The following is a 23,304-nucleotide window of genomic DNA, read 5'->3' as shown; positions in this document are numbered from 1 at the left end:
AAATTCTCTCCCACAATAACAGTCGTCAATTTAACAATAATCATTATCAGTTGGTAAATGAATGGAGAGATGAGAACTTGGATGATCTACAACCACTACCTTCCATCGATACTTCAACTCTTGAAGATACCCACCCGCTTACTAGACCTATTACATTACTAGAGATGAGTCAGGTTATTGGAAGAATGAGAAATAGAGCCCCTGGCCTCTCTGGAATAACAATGAAACAAATAAAGTTCCTACCTAGAAATTGTAAACAGTCTTTGGTAAATATATTTAATGCCATCTTGGCCTCAGGACATTTTCCAGGATGATCTTTCTTGGTAAGCCCAATAAAGACATTCACCAACCTGGGAACTATAGACCTATATCTTTACTTGAAGTCACTGGAAAAGTTCTTGAGAAAGTCATTTCCAACAGATTGAACTACTATATGGAGTTTAATCACTTTTTTACTGAAAAACAATTTGGCTTTAGAACACATAGAGGTACCAATCATGCAATAAATGTTATTTTCGATACTGTAGCAAGTCTAAAACATCAGGGCAATCTTGCCTTAATTGCCACCAGAGATGTTCATAAAGCTTTTGATAGCTTATGGCATGATGGCCTTATATACAAACTCATTGACCTACCAGACCATAACTGGACTTTTCTCAGAGTAATATATAATTTCTTAACTCAAAGAAAAATCATTCCCACCTTTCATGGCAGGTCGACAGAGCCTTTTATACCGACAGCTGGTGTCCCACAAGGTTCTTGTCTCAGTCCACTTCTGTTCAACATTTATGTGAATGACCTTCCTCAACCAGAGTTTAATGATACAATTGTGACACAGTTTGCAGATGATGTTATTCATGTCGTCTCATCAACTCCAGTAACAGGAAAATACAAGTATGAGAGAGTCATAGAAAAAATGAATATTGAACTTCGTCGAACATCTAATTGGGAAAAGAAATGGAGAATTACGACTAATCCTGACAAGGTCCTTGTTAGCACGATAGGATGTTTTGCATCAACAATTGAAGATAAAGGGGGTATCTCCATCAGAGGTACACCTGTAGCCATTAGAAACCCTAACAAGATCTTGGGATATGAAATAGACAGGCTGCTCCACTCAACATCTCATGTAACTAAAAAGATCAACATAGCCAAAGCCGGTCTTAGCAGTCTCTTTCGATTCAATCAAGCCCCTCAACATGTCAAAAAACATCTGTATAAAATGATAATAAGACCTATACTCGAATACCCTTGTGTCCCAATGTCATTAACAACAAAGACCAACATGCTACGGTTACAAAGGGTCCAGAATAGAGCTCTTCGCTTTATTACCGATACCAGGAGGAGAGACAGAGTTAAAATGGCAGATTTACACATACAACAAGATATTACTGCCATAAATGTACGCCTTGACACCCTAAAAAAGAAACAACTCTATACAATGCAAGAACTATACATGCCAGATAGAGAACATCCTATACAAGTGGTAAATACCACGGATTATATCATCAATACTCCTCCTCACAGGACTCAAAGAATGACTCTCCCACAGAGGGTCCGTCGTTTTATACATAAAGATGATTACCCTCGACCCATGATATTGAGCAACCTCCCTGATGAAGAAGATTGGGTACCACCAGAACCCTTCTATGTATACTGAGAAAATCATCGCCCCCAATTAGGGAGACATCTTATATAACAATCTAATGTAAAAATTATGCTATTTACTATGGCTGGACACCACCTGTAAGAAGCCATTGTCACGAATTCCATAAACTGGCCAGAAAATTATTGCCTTTATTGTCGCATAAATATCCGTTGTGCAATCGCAAAAAAAAAAAAAAAAAAAAAAAAAAAAAAAAAAAAAAAAAAAAAAAAAAAAATTGCAACTTGTATAATTACTACCAATTCAGAGTCATGTACTTATATATCTGTTATATCTATGTGACTCTGATGGGTTAGTATTATACCCCTTAAAGAATATCTTATCATTTCACATACACTTTTTAAATTACACCAAAGTGGTTGGGCCACTTACCTTTTATATCCTACCTCTCTCCCCCCTCCCACCCTTTTCCAATATTTCCATCCTTACCCATCCTTCTTCCTTACCCATCCTTCTTCCTTACCCATCCTTCTTCCTTACCCATCCTTCTTCCTTACCCATCCTTCTTCCTTACCCATCCTTCTTCCTTACCCATCGGAAGTTGTGTGAAGGAGCAGTGAAGGAAGTTGTGTGAAGGAGCAGTGAAGGAAGTTGTGTGAAGGAGCAGTGAAGGAAGTTGTGTGAAGGAGCAGTGAAGGAAGTTGTGTGAAGGAGCAGTGAAGGAAGTTGTGTGAAGGAGCAGTGAAGGAAACTGTGTGAAGGAGCAGTGAAGGAAGTTGTGTGAAGGAGCAGTGAAGGTAGTTGTGTGAAGGAGCAGTGAAGGAAGTTGTGTGAAGGAGCAGTGAAGGAAGTTGTGTGAAGGAGCAGTGAAGGAAGTTGTGTGAAGGAGCAGTGAAGGAAGTTGTGTGAAGGAGCAGTGAAGGAAGTTGTGTGAAGGAGCAGTGAAGGAAGTTGTGTGAAGGAGCAGTGAAGGAAGTTGTGTGAAGGAGCAGTGAAGGAAGTTGTGTGAAGGAGCAGTGAAGGAAGTTGTGTGAAGGAGCAGTGAAGGAAGTTGTGTGAAGGAGCAGTGAAGGAAGTTGTGTGAAGGAGCAGTGAAGGTAGTTGTGTGAAGGAGCAGTGAAGGTAGTTGTGTGAAGGAGCAGTGAAGGAAGTTGTGTGAAGGAGCAGTGAAGGAAGTTGTGTGAAGGAGCAGTGAAGGTAGTTGTGTGAAGGAGCAGTGAAGGAAGTTGTGTGAAGGAGCAGTGAAGGTAGTTGTGTGAAGGAGCAGTGAAGGAAGTTGTGTGAAGGAGCAGTGAAGGAAGTTGTGTGAAGGAGCAGTGAAGGTAGTTGTGTGAAGGAGCAGTGAAGGTAGCTGTGTGAAGGAGCAGTGAAGGAAGTTGTGTGAAGGAGCAGTGAAGGAAGTTGTGTGAAGGAGCAGTGAAGGTAGTTGTGTGAAGGAGCAGTGAAGGAAGTTGTGTGAAGGAGCAGTGAAGGTAGTTGTGTGAAGGAGCAGTGAAGGTAGTTGTGTGAAGGAGCAGTGAAGGAAGTTGTGTGAAGGAGCAGTGAAGGTAGTTGTGTGAAGGAGCAGTGAAGGAAGTTGTGTGAAGGAGCAGTGAAGGTAGCTGTGTGAGTTGTGTGAAGGAGCAGTGAAGGTAGGAGCAGTGAAGGAAGTGTGTGAAGGAGCAGTGAAGGTAGTTGTGTGAAGGAGCAGTGAAGGAAGTTGTGTGAAGGAGCAGTGAAGGAAGTTGTGTGAAGGAACAGTGAAGGTAGTTGTGTGAAGGAGCAGTGAAGGAAGTTGTGTGAAGGAGCAGTGAAGGAAGTTGTGTGAAGGAGCAGTGAAGGTAGCTGTGTGAAGGAGCAGTGAAGGTAGTTGTGTGAAGGAGCAGTGAAGGAAGTTGTGTGAAGGAGCAGTGAAGGTAGCTGTGTGAAGGAGCAGTGAAGGTAGTTGTGTGAAGGAGCAGTGAAGGTAGTTGTGTGAAGGAGCAGTGAAGGAAGTTGTGTGAAGGAGCAGTGAAGGAAGTTGTGTGAAGGAGCAGTGAAGGTAGCTGTGTGAAGGAGCAGTGAAGGTAGTTGTGTGAAGGAGCAGTGAAGGTAGTTGTGTGAAGGAGCAGTGAAGGTAGTTGTGTGAAGGAGCAGTGAAGGTAGTTGTGTGAAGGAGCAGTGAAGGAAGTTGTGTGAAGGAGCAGTGAAGGTAGTTGTGTGAAGGAGCAGTGAAGGTAGTTGTGTGAAGGAGCAGTGAAGGTAGTTGTGTGAAGGAGCAGTGAAGGTAGTTGTGTGAAGGAGCAGTGAAGGTAGTTGTGTGAAGGAGCAGTGAAGGTAGTTGTGTGAAGGAGCAGTGAAGGTAGTTGTGTGAAGGAGCAGTGAAGGAAGTTGTGTGAAGGAGCAGTGAAGGTAGTTGTGTGAAGGAGCAGTGAAGGAAGTTGTGTGAAGGAGCAGTGAAGGAAACTGTGTGAAGGAGCAGTGAAGGTAGTTGTGTGAAGGAGCAGTGAAGGAAGTTGTGTGAAGGAGCAGTGAAGGAAACTGTGTGAAGGAGCAGTGAAGGTAGTTGTGTGAAGGAGCAGTGAAGGTAGTTGTGTGAAGGAGCAGTGAAGGTAGTTGTGTGAAGGAGCAGTGAAGGTAGTTGTGTGAAGGAGCAGTGAAGGAAGTTGTGTGAAGGAGCAGTGAAGGTAGTTGTGTGAAGGAGCAGTGAAGGTAGTTGTGTGAAGGAGCAGTGAAGGTAGTTGTGTGAAGGAGCAGTGAAGGTAGTTGTGTGAAGGAGCAGTGAAGGTAGTTGTGTGAAGGAGCAGTGAAGGAAGTTGTGTGAAGGAGCAGTGAAGGTAGTTGTGTGAAGGAGCAGTGAAGGTAGTTGTGTGAAGGAGCAGTGAAGGTAGTTGTGTGAAGGAGCAGTGAAGGTAGTTGTGTGAACGAGCAGTGAAGGAAGTTGTGTGAAGGAAGTTGTGTGAAGGAGCAGTGAAGGAAGTTGTGTGAAGGAGCAGTGAAGGAAGTTGTGTGAAGGAGCAGTGAAGGAAACTGTGAAGGAGCAGTGATGCGTGACCAGTGAGGTACAAGCCTCACACCTCCCCCCGTCGTACCTCACCCTACTGAGACCTGCACCTCTCTCTCTCTCTCTCTCTCTCTCTCTCGAGAGAGAGAGAGAGAGAGAGAGAGAGAGAGAGAGAGAGAGCAGATCACGTCTCGGTGTATATACACTGAGAGGTGCATTCCTCTGTGTATATGTACACTGAGAGGTGCATTCCTCTGTGTATATGTACACTGAGAGGTGTATCCCTCTCTATATACACTGAGAGGTGTATCCCTCTCTCTGTATATACACTGAGAGGTGTATCCCTCTCTATATATATACACTGAGAGGTGTATCCCTCTCTGTGTATATATACACTGAGAGGTGTATCCCTCTCTATATACACTGAGAGCTGTGTCCCTCTCTCTGTATATACACTGAGAGGTGTATCCCTCTCTATATATATACACTGAGAGGTGTATCCCTCTCTATATATACACTTGAAGGTGTATCCCTCTATATATGGAGTTTACCTGGAGAGAGTTCCGGGGGTCAACGCCCCCGCGGCCCGGTCTGTGACCAGGCCTCCTGGTGGATCAGAGCCTGATCAACCAGGCTGTTGCTGCTGGCTGCACGCAAACCAACGTACGAGCCACAGCCCGGCTGATCAGGAACTGACTTTAGGTGCTTGTCCAGTGCCAGCTTGAAGACTGCCAGGGGTCTGTTGGTAATGCCCCTTATGTGTGCTGGGAGGCAGTTGAACAGTCTCGGGCCCCTGACACTTATTGTATGGTCTCTTAACGTGCTAGTGACACCCCTGCTTTTCATTGGGGGGATGGTGGATCGTCTGCCAAGTCTTTTGCTTTCGTAGTGAGTGATTTTCGTGTGCAAGTTCGGTACTAGTCCCTCTAGGATTTTCCAGGTGTATATAATCATGTATCTCTCCCTCCTGCGTTCCAGGGAATACAGGTTTAGGAACCTCAAGCGCTCCCAGTAATTGAGGTGTTTTATCTCCGTTATGCGCGCCGTGAAAGTTCTCTGTACATTTTCTAGGTCAGCAATTTCAACTGCCTTGAAAGGTGCTGTTAGTGTGCAGCAATATTCCAGCCTAGATAGAACAAGTGACCTGAAGAGTGTCATCATGGGCTTGGCCTCCCTAGTTTTGAAGGTTCTCATTATCCATCCTGTCATTTTTCTAGCAGATGCGATTGATACAATGTTATGGTCCTTGAAGGTGAGATCCTCCGACATGATCACTCCCAGGTCTTTGACGTTGGTGTTTCGCTCTATTTTGTGGCCAGAATTTGTTTTGTACTCTGATGAAGATTTAATTTCCTCATGTTTACCATATTTGAGTAAATGAAATTTCTCATCGTTGAACTTCATATTGTTTTCTGCAGCCCACTGAAAGATTTGGTTGATGTCCGCCTGGAGCCTTGCAGTGTCTGCAATGGAAGACACTGTCATGCAGATTCGGGTGTCATCTGCAAAGGAAGACACGGTGCTGTGGCTGACATCATTGTCTATGTCGGATATGAGGATGAGGAACAAGATGGGAGCGAGTACTGTGCCTTGTGGAACAGAGCTTTTCACCGTAGCTGCCTCGGACTTTACTCTGTTGACGACTACTCTCTGTGTTCTGTTAGTGAGGAAATTATAGATCCATCGACCGACTTTTCCTGTTATTCCTTTAGCACGCATTTTGTGCGCTATTACGCCATGGTCACACTTGTCGAAGGCTTTTGCAAAGTCTGTATATATTACATCTGCATTCTTTTTGTCTTCTAGTGCATTTAGAACCTTGTCGTAGTGATCCAATAGTTGAGACAGACAGGAGCGACCTGTTCTAAACCCATGTTGCCCTGGGTTGTGTAACTGATGGGTTTCTAGATGGGTGGTGATCTTGCTTCTTAGGACCCTTTCAAAGATTTTTATGATATGGGATGTTAGTGCTATTGGTCTGTAGTTCTTTGCTGTTGCTTTACTGCCCCCTTTGTGGAGTGGGGCTATGTCTGTTGTTTTTAGTAACTGTGGAACGACCCCCGTGTCCATGCTCCCTCTCCATAGGATGGAAAAGGCTCGTGATAGGGGCTTCTTGCAGTTCTTGATGAACACAGAGTTCCATGAGTCTGGCCCTGGGGCAGAGTGCATGGGCATGTCATTTATCGCCTGTTCGAAGTCATTTGGCGTCAGGATAACATCGGATAGGCTTGTGTTAATCAAATTTTGTGGCTCTCTCATAAAAAAATCATTTTGATCTTCGACTCTCAGTCTGGTTAGCGGCTTGCTAAAAACTGAGTCATATTGGGACTTGAGTAGCTCACTCATTTCCTTGTTGTCATCTGTGTAGGACCCATCTTGTTTAAGTAGGGGCCCAATACTGGACGTTGTTCTCGATTTTGATTTGGCATAGGAGAAGAAATACTTTGGGTTTCTTTTGATTTCATTTATGGCTTTTAGTTCTTCCCGCGATTCCTGACTCCTAAAGGATTCTTTTAGCTTAAGTTCGATGCTTGCTATTTCTCTTACCAGTGTCTCCCTACGCATTTCAGATATGTTGACCTCTTTTAGCCGCTCTGTTATTCTTTTCCGTCGCCTGTAAAGGGAGCGCCTGTCTCTTTCTATTTTACATCTACTCCTCCTTTTTCTTAGAGGAATAAGCCTTGTGCATACATCGAGTGCCACCGAGTTAATCTGTTCTAGGCATAAGTTGGGGTCTGTGTTGCTTAGTATATCTTCCCAGCTTATATCGGTTAGGACTTGGTTTACTTGGTCCCACTTTATGTTTTTGTTATTGAAGTTGAATTTGGTGAATGCTCCCTCGTGACTAGTCTCATTATGTCGGTCTGGGGCTCCGCGCATACATGTCTGAACCTCAATTATGTTGTGATCTGAGTATATTGTTTTTGATATGGTGACATTTCTTATCAGATCATCATTGTTAGTGAAGATGAGGTCTAGTGTATTCTCCAGTCTAGTAGGCTCTATTATTTGCTGGTTTAAATTGAATTTTGTGCAGAGATTTAAAAGCTCGTGTGAGTGTGAGTTTTCATCAGAGCTGCCTCCTGGTGTTATTACTGCAACAATATTATTTGCTATATTCCTCCATTTTAGGTGCCTTAAGTTGAAATGCCCCAGGAGCAAGATGTTGGGTGCAGGAGCTGGAAGATTTTCCAGACAGTGGTCAATTTTTAACAGCTGTTCCTGGAATTGCTGGGATGTTGCATCCGGAGGCTTGTAGACGACCACAATGACTAGGTTTTGGTTCTCGACCTTTACTGCTAAAACTTCCACTACATCATTTGAGGCATTAAGCAGTTCTGTGCAAACAAGTGACTCTGCTATGTACAGGCCAACCCCATCCTTTTGCCTGTTCACTCTGTCACATCTGTATAGGTTGTAACCTGGGTTGTATCCCTCTCTATATATATACACTGAGAGGGGTATCCGTCTCTATATATATACACTGAGAGGTGTATCCCTCTCTATATATATACACTGAGAGGTGTATCCCTCTCTATATATATACACTGAGAGGTGTATCCCTCTATATATATATACACTGAGAGGTGTATCCCTCTCTATGTATATACACTGAGAGGTGTATCCCTCTCTATATATATACACTGAGAGGTGTATCCCTCTCTCTATATATATATATATACTGAGAGGTGTATCCCTCTCTATATATATACACTTGAAGGTGTATCCCTCTCTATATATATACACTGAGAGGTGTATCCCTCTCTATGTATATACACTGAGAGGTGTATCCCTCTCTATATATATACACTTGAAGGTGTATCCCTCTCTATATATATACAATGAGAGGTGTATCCCTCTCTATATATATACACTGAGAGGTGTATCCCTCTCTATATATATACACTGAGAGGTGTATCTCTCTCTATATATATACACTGAGAGGTGTATCCCTCTCTATATATATACACTGAGAGGTGTATCCCTCTCTATATATATACACTGAGAGGTGTATCCCTCTCTATGTATATACACTGAGAGGTGTATCCCTCTCTATATACACTGAGAGGTGTATCCCTCTCTATGTATATACACTGAGAGGTGTATCCCTCTCTATATACATTGAGAGGTGCATCCCTCTCTATATATATACACTTAAGATTTTAATTCCCATTTTTTATGTATAAAAATATTCTTGACTGATGGGGAAGAGATGACATCAGCCTTAATGACCCTCGTGTAGCCGATAGTCTTAATGACCCTCGTGTAGTCGATAGTCTTAATGACCCTCGTGTAGTCGATAGTCTTAATGACCCTCGTGTAGTCGATAGTCTTAATGACCCTCGTGTAGTCGATAGTCTTAATGACCCTCGTGTAGTCGATAGTCTTAATGACCCTCGTGTAGTCGATAGTCTTAATGACCCTCGTGTAGTCGATAGTCTTAATGACCCTCGTGTAGTCGATAGTCTTAATGACCCTCGTGTAGTCGATAGTCTTAATGACCCTCGTGTAGTCGATAGTCTTAATGACCCTCGTGTAGTCGATAGGATTAATGACCCTCGTGTAGTCGATAGTCTTAATGACCCTCGTGTAGTCGATAGTCTTAATGACCCTCGTGTAGTCGATAGGATTGAAACCCAACCAACCAAGCACTCTCACCTCTGCTTTTTCATAATTTCAGTCGATTTAAATCGACTTAAAGTACTGGAAATACAGAAGCGATAATGGTGAGTAACAGTGAACGGTGATGTACCATGGTGGCAGTGAACAGTGATGTACTGTGTTGGCAGTGAACGGTGATGTACCATGGTGGCAGTGAACAGTGATGTACTGTGTTGGCAGTGAACGGTGATGTACCATGGTGGCAGTGAACAGTGATGTACTGTGTTGGCAGTGAACGGTGATGTACCATGGTGGCAGTGAACAGTGATGTACTGTGTTGGCAGTGAACGGTGATGTACCATGTTGGCAGTGAACAGTGATGTACTGTGTTGGCAGTGAACAGTGATGTGCCATGTTGGCAGTGAACAGTGATGTACTGTGTTGGCAGTGAACGGTGATGTACCATGTTGGCAGTGAACAGTGATGTACTGTGTTGGCAGTGAACGGTGATGTACCATGGTGGCAGTGAACAGTGATGTACTGTGTTGGCAGTGAACGGTGATGTACCATGTTGACAGTGAACAGTGATGTACTGTGTTGGCAGTGAACGGTGATGTGCCATGTTGGCAGCGAACAGTGATGTACTGTGTTGGCAGTGAACGGTGATGTACCATGTTGGCAGTGAACAGTGATGTACTGTGTTGGCAGTGAACGGTGATGTACCATGTTGGCAGTGAACAGTGATGTACTGTGTTGGCAGTGAACAGTGATGTACTGTGTTGGCAGTGAACAGTGATGTACTGTGTTGGCAGTGAACAGTGATGTACTGTGTTGGCAGTGAACGGTGATGTACCATGTTGGCAGTGAACGGTGATGTACTGTGTTGGCAGTGAACGGTGATGTACCATGTTGGCAGTGAACGGTGATGTACCATGTTGGCAGTGAACAGTGATGTACTGTGTTGGCAGTGAACGCTGATGTACCATGTTGGCAGTGAACAGAGATGTACCATGTTGGCAGTGAACAGAGATGTACCATGTTGGCAGTGAACGGTAATGTACTGTGTTGGCAGTGAAAGGTGATGTACTGTGTTGGCAGTGAACGGTGATGTACTGTGTTGGCAGTGAACAGTGATGTACTGTGTTGGCAGTGAACGGTGATGTACCATGTTGGCAGTGAACAGTGATGTACTGTGTTGGCAGTGAACAGTGATGTACTGTGTTGGAAGTGAAGGGTGATGTACCATGGTGGCAGTGAACAGTGATGTACTGTGTTGGCAGTGAACGGTGATGTACCATGGTGGCAGTGAACAGTGATGTACTGTGTTGGCAGTGAACGGTGATGTACCATGGTGGCAGTGAACAGTGATGTACTGTGTTGGCAGTGAACGGTGATGTACCATGTTGGCAGTGAACAGTGATGTGCTGTGTTGGCAGTGAACAGTGATGTGCCATGTTGGCAGTGAACAGTGATGTACTGTGTTGGCAGTGAACGGTGATGTACCATGTTGGCAGTGAACAGTGATGTACTGTGTTGGCAGTGAACGGTGATGTACCATGGTGGCAGTGAACAGTGATGTACTGTGTTGGCAGTGAACGGTGATGTACCATGTTGGCAGTGAACAGTGATGTACTGTGTTGGCAGTGAACGGTGATGTGCCATGTTGGCAGTGAACAGTGATGTACTGTGTTGGCAGTGAACGGTGATGTACCATGTTGGCAGTGAACAGTGATGTACTGTGTTGGCAGTGAACGGTGATGTACCATGTTGGCAGTGAACAGTGATGTACTGTGTTGGCAGTGAATGGTGATGTACCATGTTGGCAGTGAACAGTGATGTACTGTGTTGGCAGTGAACAGTGATGTACTGTGTTGGCAGTGAACAGTGATGTACTGTGTTGGCAGTGAACAGTGATGTACTGTGTTGGCAGTGAACGGTGATGTACCATGTTGGCAGTGAACGGTGATGTACTGTGTTGGCAGTGAACGGTGATGTACCATGTTGGCAGTGAACAGTGATGTACTGTGTTGGCAGTGAACGCTGATGTACCATGTTGGCAGTGAACAGAGATGTACCATGTTGGCAGTGAACAGAGATGTACCATGTTGGCAGTGAACGGTGATGTACTGTGTTGGCAGTGAACGGTGATGTACTGTGTTGGCAGTGAACAGTGATGTACTGTGTTGGCAGTGAACGGTGATGTACCATGTTGGCAGTGAACAGTGATGTACTGTGTTGGCAGTGAACAGTGATGTACTGTGTTGGCAGTGAACGGTGATGTACCATGTTGGCAGTGAACAGTGATGTACTGTGTTGGCAGTGAACAGTGATGTACTGGAGAGTTTATCTGGAGAGAGTTCCGGGGGTCAACGCCCCCGCGGCCCGGTCTGTGACCAGGCATTCTTAGGTCAGTGTCCCAGGATGCGACCCACACCAGTCGACTAACACCCAGGTACCCATTTTACTGATGGGGAACATAGACAACAGGTGGAAAGAAACACGTCCAATGTTTCTACTCTGGCTGGGAATCGAACCCAGGCCCTCGCCGTGTGAAGCGAGAGCGTTAACCACCAGGCCACCAGAGATGTACCATGTTGGCAGTGAACGGTGATGTACTGTGTTGGCAGTGAACGGTGATGTACTGTGTTGGCAGTGAACAGTGATGTACTGTGTTGGCAGTGAACGGTGATGTACCATGTTGGCAGTGAACGGTGATGTACCATGTTGGCAGTGAACAGTGATGTACTGTGTTGGCAGTGAACGGTGATATACTATGTTGGCAGTGAACAGTGATGCAATGTGTTGGCAGTGAACGTTGATATACCATGTTGGCAGTGAACAGTGATGTAATGTGTTGACAGTGAACGGTGATGTACTATGGAGGGAGAGGAGGGTAATCATGGAGAGGGAGAGGTGATCATGGAGGGGATGAGGGGTGATCATGGAGGGGATGAGGGGTGATCATGGAGGGGATGAGGGGTGATCATGGAGAGGATGAGGGGTGATCATGGAGGGGATGAGGGGTGATCATGGAGCGGATGAGGGGTGATCATGGAAGGGATGAGGGGTGATCATGGAGGGGATGAGGGGTGATCATGGAGGGGATGAGGGGGGATCATGGAGGGGATGAGGGGTGATCATGGAGAGGATGAGGGGTGATCATGGAGGGGATGAGGGGTGATCATGGAGGGGATGAGGGGTGATCATGGACGGGATGAGGGGTGATCATGGAGGGGATGAGGGGTGATCATGGAGGGGATGAGGGGTGATCATGGAGGGGATGAAGGGTGATCATGGAGGGGATGAGGGGTGATCATGGAGGGGATGAGGGTTGATCATGGAGGGGATGAGGGGTGATCATGGAGGGGATGAGGGGTGATCATGGAGAGGATGAGGGGTGATCATGGAGGGGATGAGGGGTGATCATGGAGGGGATGAGGGGTGATCATGGAGAGGATGAGGGGTGATCATGGAGGGGATGAGGGGTGGTCATGGAGAGGATGAGGGGTGATCATGGAGAGGATGAGGGGTGATCATGGAGGGGATGAGGGGTGATCTTGGAGGGGTTGAGGGGTGATCATGGAGGGGATGAGGGGTGATCATGGAGAGGATGAGGGGTGATCATGGAGGGGATGAGGGGTGATCATGGAGAGGATGAGGGGTGGTCATGGAGAGGATGAGGGGTGATCATGGAGGGGATGAGGGGTGATCATTGAGGTGATGAGGGGTGATCATGGAGAGGATGAGGGGTGATCATGGAGAGGATGAGGGGTGATCATGGAGAGGATGAGGGGTGATCATGGAGGGGATGAGGGGTGATCATGGAGGGGATGAGGGGTGATCATGGAGGGGATGAGGGGTGATCATGGAGTGGATGTTGGGTGATCATGGAGGGGATGAGGGGTGATCATGGAGAGGATGAGGGGTGGTCATGGAGAGGATGAGGGGTGGTCATGGAGAGGATGAGGGGTGATCATGGAGGGGATGAAGGGTGGTCATGGAGAGGATGAGGGGTGGTCATGGAGGGGATGAGGGGTGATCATGGAGGGGATGAGGGGTGATCATGGAGAGGATGAGGGGTGATCATTTAGGGGATGAGGGGTGATCATGGAGGGGATGAGGGGTGGTCATGGAGAGGATGAGGGGTGATCATGGAGGGGATGAAGGGTGGTCATGGAGAGGATGAGGGGTGGTCATGGAGGGGATGAGGGGTGATCATGGAGGGGATGAGGGGTGATCATGGAGAGGATGAGGGGTGATCATGGAGAGGATGAGGGGTGGTCATGGAGAGGATGAGGGGTGATCATGGAGAGGATGAGGGGTGATCATGGAGGGGATGAGGGGTGATCATGGAGGGGATGAGGGGTGATCATGGAGAGGATGAAGGGTGGTCATGGAGGGGATGAGGGGTGATCATGGAGAGGATGAAGGGTGATCATGGAGGGGATGAGGGGTGATCATGGAGAGGATGAGGGGTGATCATGGAGAGGATGAGGGGTGGTCATGGAGAGGATGAGGGGTGATCATGGAGGGGATGAGGGGTGATCATGGAGAGGATGAGGGGTGATCATGGAGGGGATGAGGGGTGATCATGGAGGGGATGAGGGGTGATCATGGAGGGGATGAGGGGTGATCATGGAGAGGATGAGGGGTGATCATGGAGAGGATGAGGGGTGGTCATGGAGAGGATGAGGGGTGATCATGGAGGGGATGAGGGGTGATCATGGAGAGGATGAGGGGTGATCATGGAGAGGATGAGGGGTGATCATGGAGGGGATGAGGGGTGATCATGGAGAGGATGAAGGGTGGTCATGGCGGGGATGAGGGGTGATCATGGAGAGGATGAGGGGTGATCATGGAGAGGATGAAGGGTGGTCATGGAGGGGATGAGGGGTGATCATGGAGAGGATGAGGTGTGATCATGGAGAGGATGAGGGGTGATCATGGAGGGGATGAAGGGTGATCATGGAGAGGATGAAGGGTGATTATGGAGAGGATGAAGGGTGGTCATGGAGGGGATGAGGGGTGATCATGGAGAGGATGAGGGGTGATCATGGAGGGGATGAGGGGTGATCATGGAGAGGATGAGGGGTGATTATGGAGAGGATGAAGGGTGGTCATGGAGGGGATGAGGGGTGATCATGGAGAGGATGAAGGGTGATTATGGAGAGGATGAAGGGTGGTCATGGAGGGGATGAGGGGTGATCATGGAGAGGATGAGGGGTGATCATGGAGGGGATGAGGGGTGATCATGGAGAGGATGAAGGGTGGTCATGGGGGGGATGAGGGGTGATCATGGAGAGGATGAGGGGTGATCATGGAGAGGATGAAGGGTGGTCATGGGGGGGATGAGGGGTGATCATGGAGAGGATGAGGTGTGATCATGGAGAGGATGAGGGGTGATCATGGAGGGGATGAGGGGTGATCATGGAGAGGATGAGGGGTGATTATGGAGAGGATGAGGGGTGATCATGGAGGGGATGAAGGGTGATCATGGAGAGGATGAGGGGTGATCATGGAGGGGATGAGGGGTGATCATGGAGGGGATGAGGGGTGATCATGGAGGGGATGAGGGGTGATCATGGAGGGGATGAGGGGTGGTCATGGAGGCGATGAAGGGTGATCATGGAGAGGATGAAGGGTGATCATGGAGGGGATGAGGGGTGATCATGGAGGGGATGAAGGGTGATCATGGAGGGGATGAGGGGTGATCATGGAGAGGATGAAGGGTGGTCATGGAGGGGAGGAGGGGTGATCATGGAGGGGATGAGGGGTGATCATGGAGGGGATGATGGGTGGTCATGGAGGGGATGAGGGGTGATCATGGAGGGGATGAGGGGTGATCATGGAGAGGATGAGGGGTGATCATGGAGGGGATGAGGGGTGATCATGGAGGGGATGAAGGGTGATCATGGAGGGGATGAGGGGTGATCATGGAGGGGATGAAGGGTGATCATGGAGGGGATGAGGGGTGATCATGGAGAGGATGAAGGGTGGTCATGGAGGGGATGAGGGGTGATCATGGAGAGGATGAAGGGTGATCATGGAGGGGATGAGGGGTGATCATGGAGGGGATGAAGGGTGATCATGGAGGGGATGAGGGGTGATCATGGAGAGGATGAGGGGTGATCATGGAGAGGATGAGGGGTGATCATGGAGGGGGTGAGGGGTGATCATGGAGGGGATGAGGGGTGATCATGGAGGGGATGAGGGGTGATCATGGAGGGGATGAGGGGTGATCATGGAGAGGATGAAGGGTGGTCATGGAGAGGATGAGGGGTGATCATGGAGGGGATGAGGGGTGATCATGGAGGGGATGAGGGGTGATCATGGAGGGGATGAAGGGTGATCATGGAGAGGATGAAGGGTGGTCATGGAGAGGATGAGGGGTGATCATGGAGGGGATGAGGGGTGATCATGGAGGGGATGAGGGGTGATCATGGAGGGGATGAGGGGTGATCATGGAGGGGATGAGGGGTGGTCATGGAGGGGATGAGGGGTGATCATGGAGGGGATGAGGGGTGGTCATGGAGGGGATGAGGGGTGATCATGGAGCGGATGACGGGTGCTCATGGAGTGGATGAGGGGTGATCATGGAGGGGATGAGGGGTGATCATGGAGGGGATGAGGGGTGATCATGGAGGGGATGAGGGGTGGTCATCGAGGGGATGAGGGGTGATCATGGAGAGGATGAAGGGTGGTCATGGAGAGGATGAGGGGTGATCATGGAGGGGATGAGGGGTGATCATGGAGGGGATGAGGGGTGATCATGGAGGGGTTGTGGGGTGATCTTGGTGGGGATGAGGGGTGGTCATGGAGGGGATGAGGGGTGATCATGGAGAGGATGAAGGGGGGTCATGGAGAGGATGAGGGGTGATCATGGAGGGGATGAGGGGTGATCATGGAGGGGATGAGGGGTGATCATGGAGGGGATGAGGGGTGATCATGGAGGGGATGAGGGGTGATCATGGAGGGGTTGAGGGGTGATCATGGAGGGGATGAGGGGTGGTCATGGAGGGGATGAGGGGTGATCATGGAGAGGATGAAGGGTGGTCATGGAGAGGATGAGGGGTGATCATGGAGGGGATGAGGGGTGATCATGGAGGGGATGAGGGGTGATCATGGGGGGGATGAGGGGTGGTCATGGAGGGGATGAGGGGTGATCATGGAGAGGATGAAGGGTGGTCATGGAGAGGATGAGGGGTGATCATGGAGGGGATGAGGGGTGATCATGGAGAGGATGAGGGGTGATCATGGAGAGGATGAGGGGTGGTCATGGAGGGGATGAGGGGTGATCATGGAGGGGATGAGGGGTGATCATGGAGAGGATGAGGGGTGATCATGGAGAGGATGAGGGGTGATCATGGAGAGGATGAGGGGTGGTCATGGAGGGGATGAGGGGTGATCATGGAGGGGATGAAGGGTGATCATGGAGGGGATGAGGGGTGATCATGGAGGGGATGAGGGGTGATCATGGAGGGGATGAGGGGTGATCATGGAGAGGATGAGGGGGGGTCTTGGAGGGGATGAGGGGTGATCATGGAGGGGATGAGGGGTGATCATGGAGGGGATGAAGGGTGATCATGGAGAGGATGAGGGGTGATCATGGAGGGGATGAGGGGTGATCATGGAGGGGATGAGGGGTGGTCATGGAGAGGATGAGGGGTGATCATGGAGGGGATGAGGGGTGATCATGGAGGGGATGAGGGGTGATCATGGAGGGGATGAGGGGTGGTCATGGAGAGGATGAGGGGTGATCATGGAGGGGATGAGGGGTGATCATGGAGGGGATGAGGGGTGGTCATGGAGAGGATGAGGGGTGATCATGGAGGGGATGAGGGGTGATCATGGAGAGGATGAGGGGTGGTCATGGAGAGGATGAGGGGTGGTCATGGAGGGGATGAAGGGTGATCATGGAGAGGATGAGGGGTGATCATGGAGGGGATGAGGGGTGTTAATGGAGGGGATGAGGGGTGGTCATGGAGAGGATGAGGGGTGATCATGGAGGGGATGAGGGGTGATCATGGAGGGGATGAGGGGTGGTCATGGAGAGGATGAGGGGTGATCATGGAGGGGATGAGGGGTGATCATGGAGGGGATGAGGGGTGATCATGGAGAGGATGAGGGGTGGTCATGGAGAGGATGAGGGGTGGTCATGGAGGGGATGAGGGGTGATCATGGAGAGGATGAGGGGTGATCATGGAGAGGATGAGGGGTGATCATGGAGGGGATGAGGGGTGATCATGGAGGGGATGAGGGGTGATCATGGAGAGGATGAGGGGTGATCATGGAAGGGATGAGGGGTGATCATGGAGGGGATGAGGGGTGGTCATGGAGAGGATGAGGGGTGATCATGGAGGGGATGAGGGGTGATCATGGAGGGGATGAGGGGTGATCATGGAGAGGATGAGGGGTGGTCATGGAGCGGATGAGGGGTGGTCATGGAGGGGATGAGGGGTGATCATGGAGGGGATGAGGGGTGATCATGGAGGGGATGAGGGGTGATCATGGAGGGGATGAGGGGTGATCATGGAGGGGATGAGGGGTGATCATGGAGAGGATGAGGGGTGATCATGGAGGGGATGAGGGGTGATCATGGAGGGGATGAGGGGTGATCATGGAGGGGATGAGGGGTGATCATGGAGGGGATGAGGGGTGATCATGGAGGGGATGAGGGGTGATCATGGAGGGGATGAAGGGTGGTCATGGAGAGGATGAGGGGTGATCATGGAGGGGATGAGGGGTGATCATGGAGAGGATGAGGGGTGTTCATGGATGGGATGAGGGGTGATCATGGAGGGGATGAGGGGTGATCATGGAGGGGATGAAGGGTGATCATGGAGAGGATGAGGGGTGATCATGGAGGGGATGAGGGGTGATCATGGAGGGGATGAGGGGTGATCATGGAGAGGATGAGGGGTGTTCATGGAGGGGATGAGGGGTGATCATGGAGTGGATGAGGGGTGATCATGGAGGGGATGAGGGGTGATCATGGAGGGGATGAAGGGTGGTCATGGAGAGGATGAGGGGTGATCATGGAGGGGATGAGGGGTGGTCATGGAGAGGATGAGGGGTGATCATGGAGGGGATGAGGGGTGATCATGGAGGGGATGAGGGGTGATCATGGAGGGGATGAGGGGTGATCATGGAGGGGATGAGGGGTGATCATGGAGGGGATGAAGGGTGGTCATGGAGAGGATGAGGGGTGATCATGGAGGGGATGAGGGGTGGTCATGGAGAGGATGTGGGGTGATCATGGTGGGGATGAGGGGTGATCATGGAGGGGATGAGGGGTGATCATGGAGGGGATGAGGGGTGATCATGGAGGCGATGAAGGGTGGTCATGGAGGGGATGAGGGGTGATCATGGAGGGGATGAGGGGTGATCATGGAGGGGATGAGGGGTGATCATGGAGGGGATGAGGGGTGGTCATGGAGGCGATGAAGGGTGGTCATGGAGAGGATGAGGGGTGATCATGGCGGGGATGAGGGGTGATCATGGAGGGGATGAGGGGTGATCATGGAGGGGATGAGGGGTGATCATGGAGGCGATGAAGGGTGGTCATGGAGGGGATGAGGGGTGATCATGGAGGCGATGACGGGTGATCATGGAGGGGATGAGGGGTGATCATGGAGGCGATGAAGGGTGGTCATGGAGGGGATGAGGGGGTGATCATGGAGGGGATGAGGGGTGATCATGGAGGGGATGAGGGGTGATCATGGAGGGGATGAGGGGTGATCATGGAGGGGATGAGGGGTGGTCATGGAGAGGATGAGGGGTGATCATGGAGGGGATGAGGGGTGGTCATGGAGAGGATGAGGGGTGATCATGGAGGGGATGAGGGGTGATCATGGAGGGGATTAGGGGTGATCATGGAGGCGATGAAGGGTGATCATGGAGGGGATGAGGGGTGATCATGGAGGCGATGAGGGGTGATCATGGAGGCGATGAGGGGTGATCATGGAGGGGGGGGGTGACCACTCTCCTACCAACACACACTAGGTACCAACACACACTAGGTAGACATTAGGTTTGTCAGGAAACAGAACAAGGTTTTCCTGAGGCGGGTCTTAGTCATATGATGACCCGCAGCTGGAGCTTTTGGTCATCTGACCGAGGCCTTCCGCTGGCTTACCGCTCCACCCCTTAAAAGCTAAGGTTATAATTATCACCATTGCTACCAACCATAGTCCACACCAGTAGTCCACACACCAAGATATATAAGATAGAAGCAATGTATCGAATTATTTCCCATGGGGAAGTGGGTTCGAATCCTTCCTCCGTAAGTCATGCGTGTTGTAAGAGGCGATTAAAATGCCGGGAGCAAGGGGCACTGACCCCCCAAACCCACTCCAGGTATATTCCAGGTATACCCTACCTCAGTGGGAGACCGTCGGTGCCTTGGAAAAGTATAATTATTCTTCTTTCAACAAACTGGCCGTATCCCACCGAGGCGGGGTGGCCCAAAAGGAAAAACGAAAGTTTCTCCTTTTAAATTTAGTAATATATACAGGAGAAGGGGTTACTAGCCCCTTGCTCCCGGCATTTTAGTCGCCTCTTACAACACACATGGCTTACGGAGGAAGAATTCTGTTCCACTTCCCCATGGAGGTAAAGTATAATTATCGTATATATTTACATTCCGTTAACAATATTTGACGAATGTTGTCCCTAATAATTTTTTCTCTCGTTTCAGAATAGTGAAAAAGTGTGTGCGTGTGCGTGCGTGTACGTGCGTGTGCGTGCAGCTGAGATCCAGCTTCGTCAGCTCTCTGGACTTACACATAACGGGAGAAACTGCTTCACAGAAAACGAAATCATCTGTTTCATAGAAAACGGGAAAAAGAATGGTACTGTAGAAAACGGTAAATGGCATTGTAGAGAACTGGGAAAACAACACAGAAAACGGGAAAACTTCATCACAGAAAACGGGAACGCCACTGCTTCACAAAAAATATATTAAAACTAAATTATAGAAAGTGGAAAATTGTATTATAGAAAATGTAAAAAGCTACATCATAGAAAGTGGGAAAACCGCATCACAAAAACGAAATAATTACCACACAAAAACGCGAGATAACTTTCACAGAAAACGAGATAAATACATCCACAGTGCTAAAAATTAAAGGTAAACTCAAATATAATAAAAATAACACAGTAATAAAGGCTGACTTGCATAGATGATCCAGACAGATTATCACACAGTTTTTATCTTCTAACATATTTTATTTTACATCAAAATTCTTCAGAGTTGTTGCAAATTCAGTTAGAAAAAGGTAGACACAGAAGGGGTCGGCGACCCTCCTTCCGCCTTCCTCCATGACTGCTAAATTTCCTTCTGTGCTTTTCATTTTGAATGTTTGGAAGTGAACATGCTAGTGGAACGTTCAAGGTATTTAGATTCTGTCGTCGAAGTGGCTAGTTTATTGTGCGCCCCGTGTAAATCCTGTGAAGGGTAGTGGCTAGTTTATTGTGCGCCCCGTGTAAATCCTGTGAAGGGTAGTGGCTAGTTTATTGTGCGCCCCGTGTAAATCCTGTGAAGATTGCTGATGTTATGAATGAAAAGAAGTTGGATGTCCTGGCCCTAAGCGAAACAAAGCTGAAGGGGGTAGGAGAGTTTCAGTGGGGGGAAATAAATGGGATTAAATCTGGAGTATCTGAGAGAGTTAGAGCAAAGGAAGGGGTAGCAGTAATGTTAAATGATCAGTTATGGAAGGAGAAAAGAGAATATGAATGTGTAAATTCAAGAATTATGTGGATTAAAGTAAAGGTTGGATGCGAGAAGTGGGTCATAATAAGCGTGTATGCACCTGGAGAAGAGAGGAATGCAGAGGAGAGAGAGAGATTTTGGGAGATGTTAAGTGAATGTATAGGAGCCTTTGAACCAAGTGAGAGAGTAATTGTGGTAGGGGACTTGAATGCTAAAGTAGGAGAAACTTTTAGAGAGGGTGTGGTAGGTAAGTTTGGGGTGCCAGGTGTAAATGATAATGGGAGCCCTTTGATTGAACTTTGTATAGAAAGGGGTTTAGTTATAGGTAATACATATTTTAAGAAAAAGAGGATAAATAAGTATACACGATATGATGTAGGGCGAAATGACAGTAGTTTGTTGGATTATGTATTGGTAGATAAAAGACTGTTGAGTAGACTTCAGGATGTACATGTTTATAGAGGGGCCACAGATATATCAGATCACTTTCTAGTTGTAGCTACACTGAGAGTAAAAGGTAGATGGGATACAAGGAGAATAGAAGCATCAGGGAAGAGAGAGGTGAAGGTTTATAAACTAAAAGAGGAGGCAGTTAGGGTAAGATATAAACAGCTATTGGAGGATAGATGGGCTAATGAGAGCATAGGCAATGGGGTCGAAGAGGTATGGGGTAGGTTTAAAAATGTAGTGTTAGAGTGTTCAGCAGAAGTTTGTGGTTACAGGAAAGTGGGTGCAGGAGGGAAGAGGAGCGATTGGTGGAATGATGATGTAAAGAGAGTAGTAAGGGAGAAAAAGTTAGCATATGAGAAGTTTTTACAAAGTAGAAGTGATGCAAGGAGGGAAGAGTATATGGAGAAAAAGAGAGAAGTTAAGAGAGTGGTGAAGCAATGTAAAAAGAGAGCAAATGAGAGAGTGGGTGAGATGTTATCAACAAATTTTGTTGAAAATAAGAAAAAGTTTTGGAATGAGATTAACAAGTTAAGAAAGCCTAGAGAACAAATGGATTTGTCAGTTAAAAATAGGAGAGGAGAGTTATTAAATGGAGAGTTAGAGGTATTGGGAAGATGGAGGGAATATTTTGAGGAATTGTTAAATGTTGATGAAGATAGGGAAGCTGTGATTTCGTGTATAGGGCAAGGAGGAATAACATCTTGTAGGAGTGAGGAAGAGCCAGTTGTGAGTGTGGGGGAAGTTCGTGAGGCAGTAGGTAAAATGAAAGGGGGTAAGGCAGCCGGGATTGATGGGATAAAGATAGAAATGTTAAAAGCAGGTGGGGATATAGTTTTGGAGTGGTTGGTGCAATTATTTAATAAATGTATGGAAGAGGGTAAGGTACCTAGGGATTGGCAGAGAGCATGCATAGTTCCTTTGTATAAAGGCAAAGGGGACAAAAGAGAGTGCAAAAATTATAGGGGGATAAGTCTGTTGAGTGTACCTGGTAAAGTGTATGGTAGAGTTATAATTGAAAGAATTAAGAGTAAGACGGAGAATAGGATAGCAGATGAACAAGGAGGCTTTAGGAAAGGTAGGGGGTGTGTGGACCAGGTGTTTACAGTGAAACATATAAGTGAACAGTATTTAGATAAGGCTAAAGAGGTCTTTGTGGCATTTATGGATTTGGAAAAGGCGTATGACAGGGTGGATAGGGGGGCAATGTGGCAGATGTTGCAAGTGTATGGTGTAGGAGGTAGGTTACTGAAAGCAGTGAAGAGTTTTTACGAGGATAGTGAGGCTCAAGTTAGAGTATGTAGGAAAGAGGGAAATTATTTCCCAGTAAAAGTAGGCCTTAGACAAGGATGTGTGATGTCACCGTGGTTGTTTAATATATTTATAGATGGGGTTGTAAGAGAAGTAAATGCGAGGGTCTTGGCAAGAGGCGTGGAGTTAAAAGATAAAGAATCACACACAAAGTGGGAGTTGTCACAGCTGCTCTTTGCTGATGACACTGTGCTCTTGGGAGATTCTGAAGAGAAGTTGCAGAGATTGGTGGATGAATTTGGTAGGGTGTGCAAAAGAAGAAAATTAAAGGTGAATACAGGAAAGAGTAAGGTTATGAGGATAACAAAAAGATTAGGTGATGAAAGATTGAATATCAGATTGGAGGGAGAGAGTATGGAGGAGGTGAACGTATTCAGATATTTGGGAGTGGACGTGTCAGCGGATGGGTCTATGAAAGATGAGGTGAATCATAGAATTGATGAGGGAAAAAGAGTGAGTGGTGCACTTAGGAGTCTGTGGAGACAAAGAACTTTGTCCTTGGAGGCAAAGAGGGGAATGTATGAGAGTATAGTTTTACCAACGCTCTTATATGGGTGTGAAGCGTGGGTGATGAATGTTGCAGCGAGGAGAAGGCTGGAGGCAGTGGAGATGTCGTGTCTGAGGGCAATGTGTGGTGTGAATATAATGCAGAGAATTCGTAGTTTG

At 47.9% G+C, this 23,304-nt stretch overlaps 1 protein-coding gene across 1 annotated transcript in view; it reads left to right on the top strand.

The window, feature by feature from the left end:
- Window positions 1-20,004, top strand: part of LOC138851368 (growth arrest-specific protein 1-like) — an 85,980-nt gene extending 65,976 nt beyond the window's left edge. The window contains exon 4 of the mRNA XM_070080418.1: window positions 19,867-20,004. Coding sequence (XP_069936519.1) covers window position 19,867 — 1 coding nt within the window. The 3' untranslated portion in view covers window positions 19,868-20,004. The remainder of the gene's footprint in view (window positions 1-19,866) is intronic.
- Window positions 20,005-23,304: the final 3,300 nt, after the last annotated feature.

Source organism: Cherax quadricarinatus, unplaced genomic scaffold (genome assembly GCF_038502225.1).
Source record: "Cherax quadricarinatus isolate ZL_2023a unplaced genomic scaffold, ASM3850222v1 Contig428, whole genome shotgun sequence".
Lineage (NCBI taxonomy): Eukaryota > Metazoa > Arthropoda > Malacostraca > Decapoda > Parastacidae > Cherax > Cherax quadricarinatus.
This window is presented reverse-complemented; position numbering and strand designations above follow the sequence as displayed.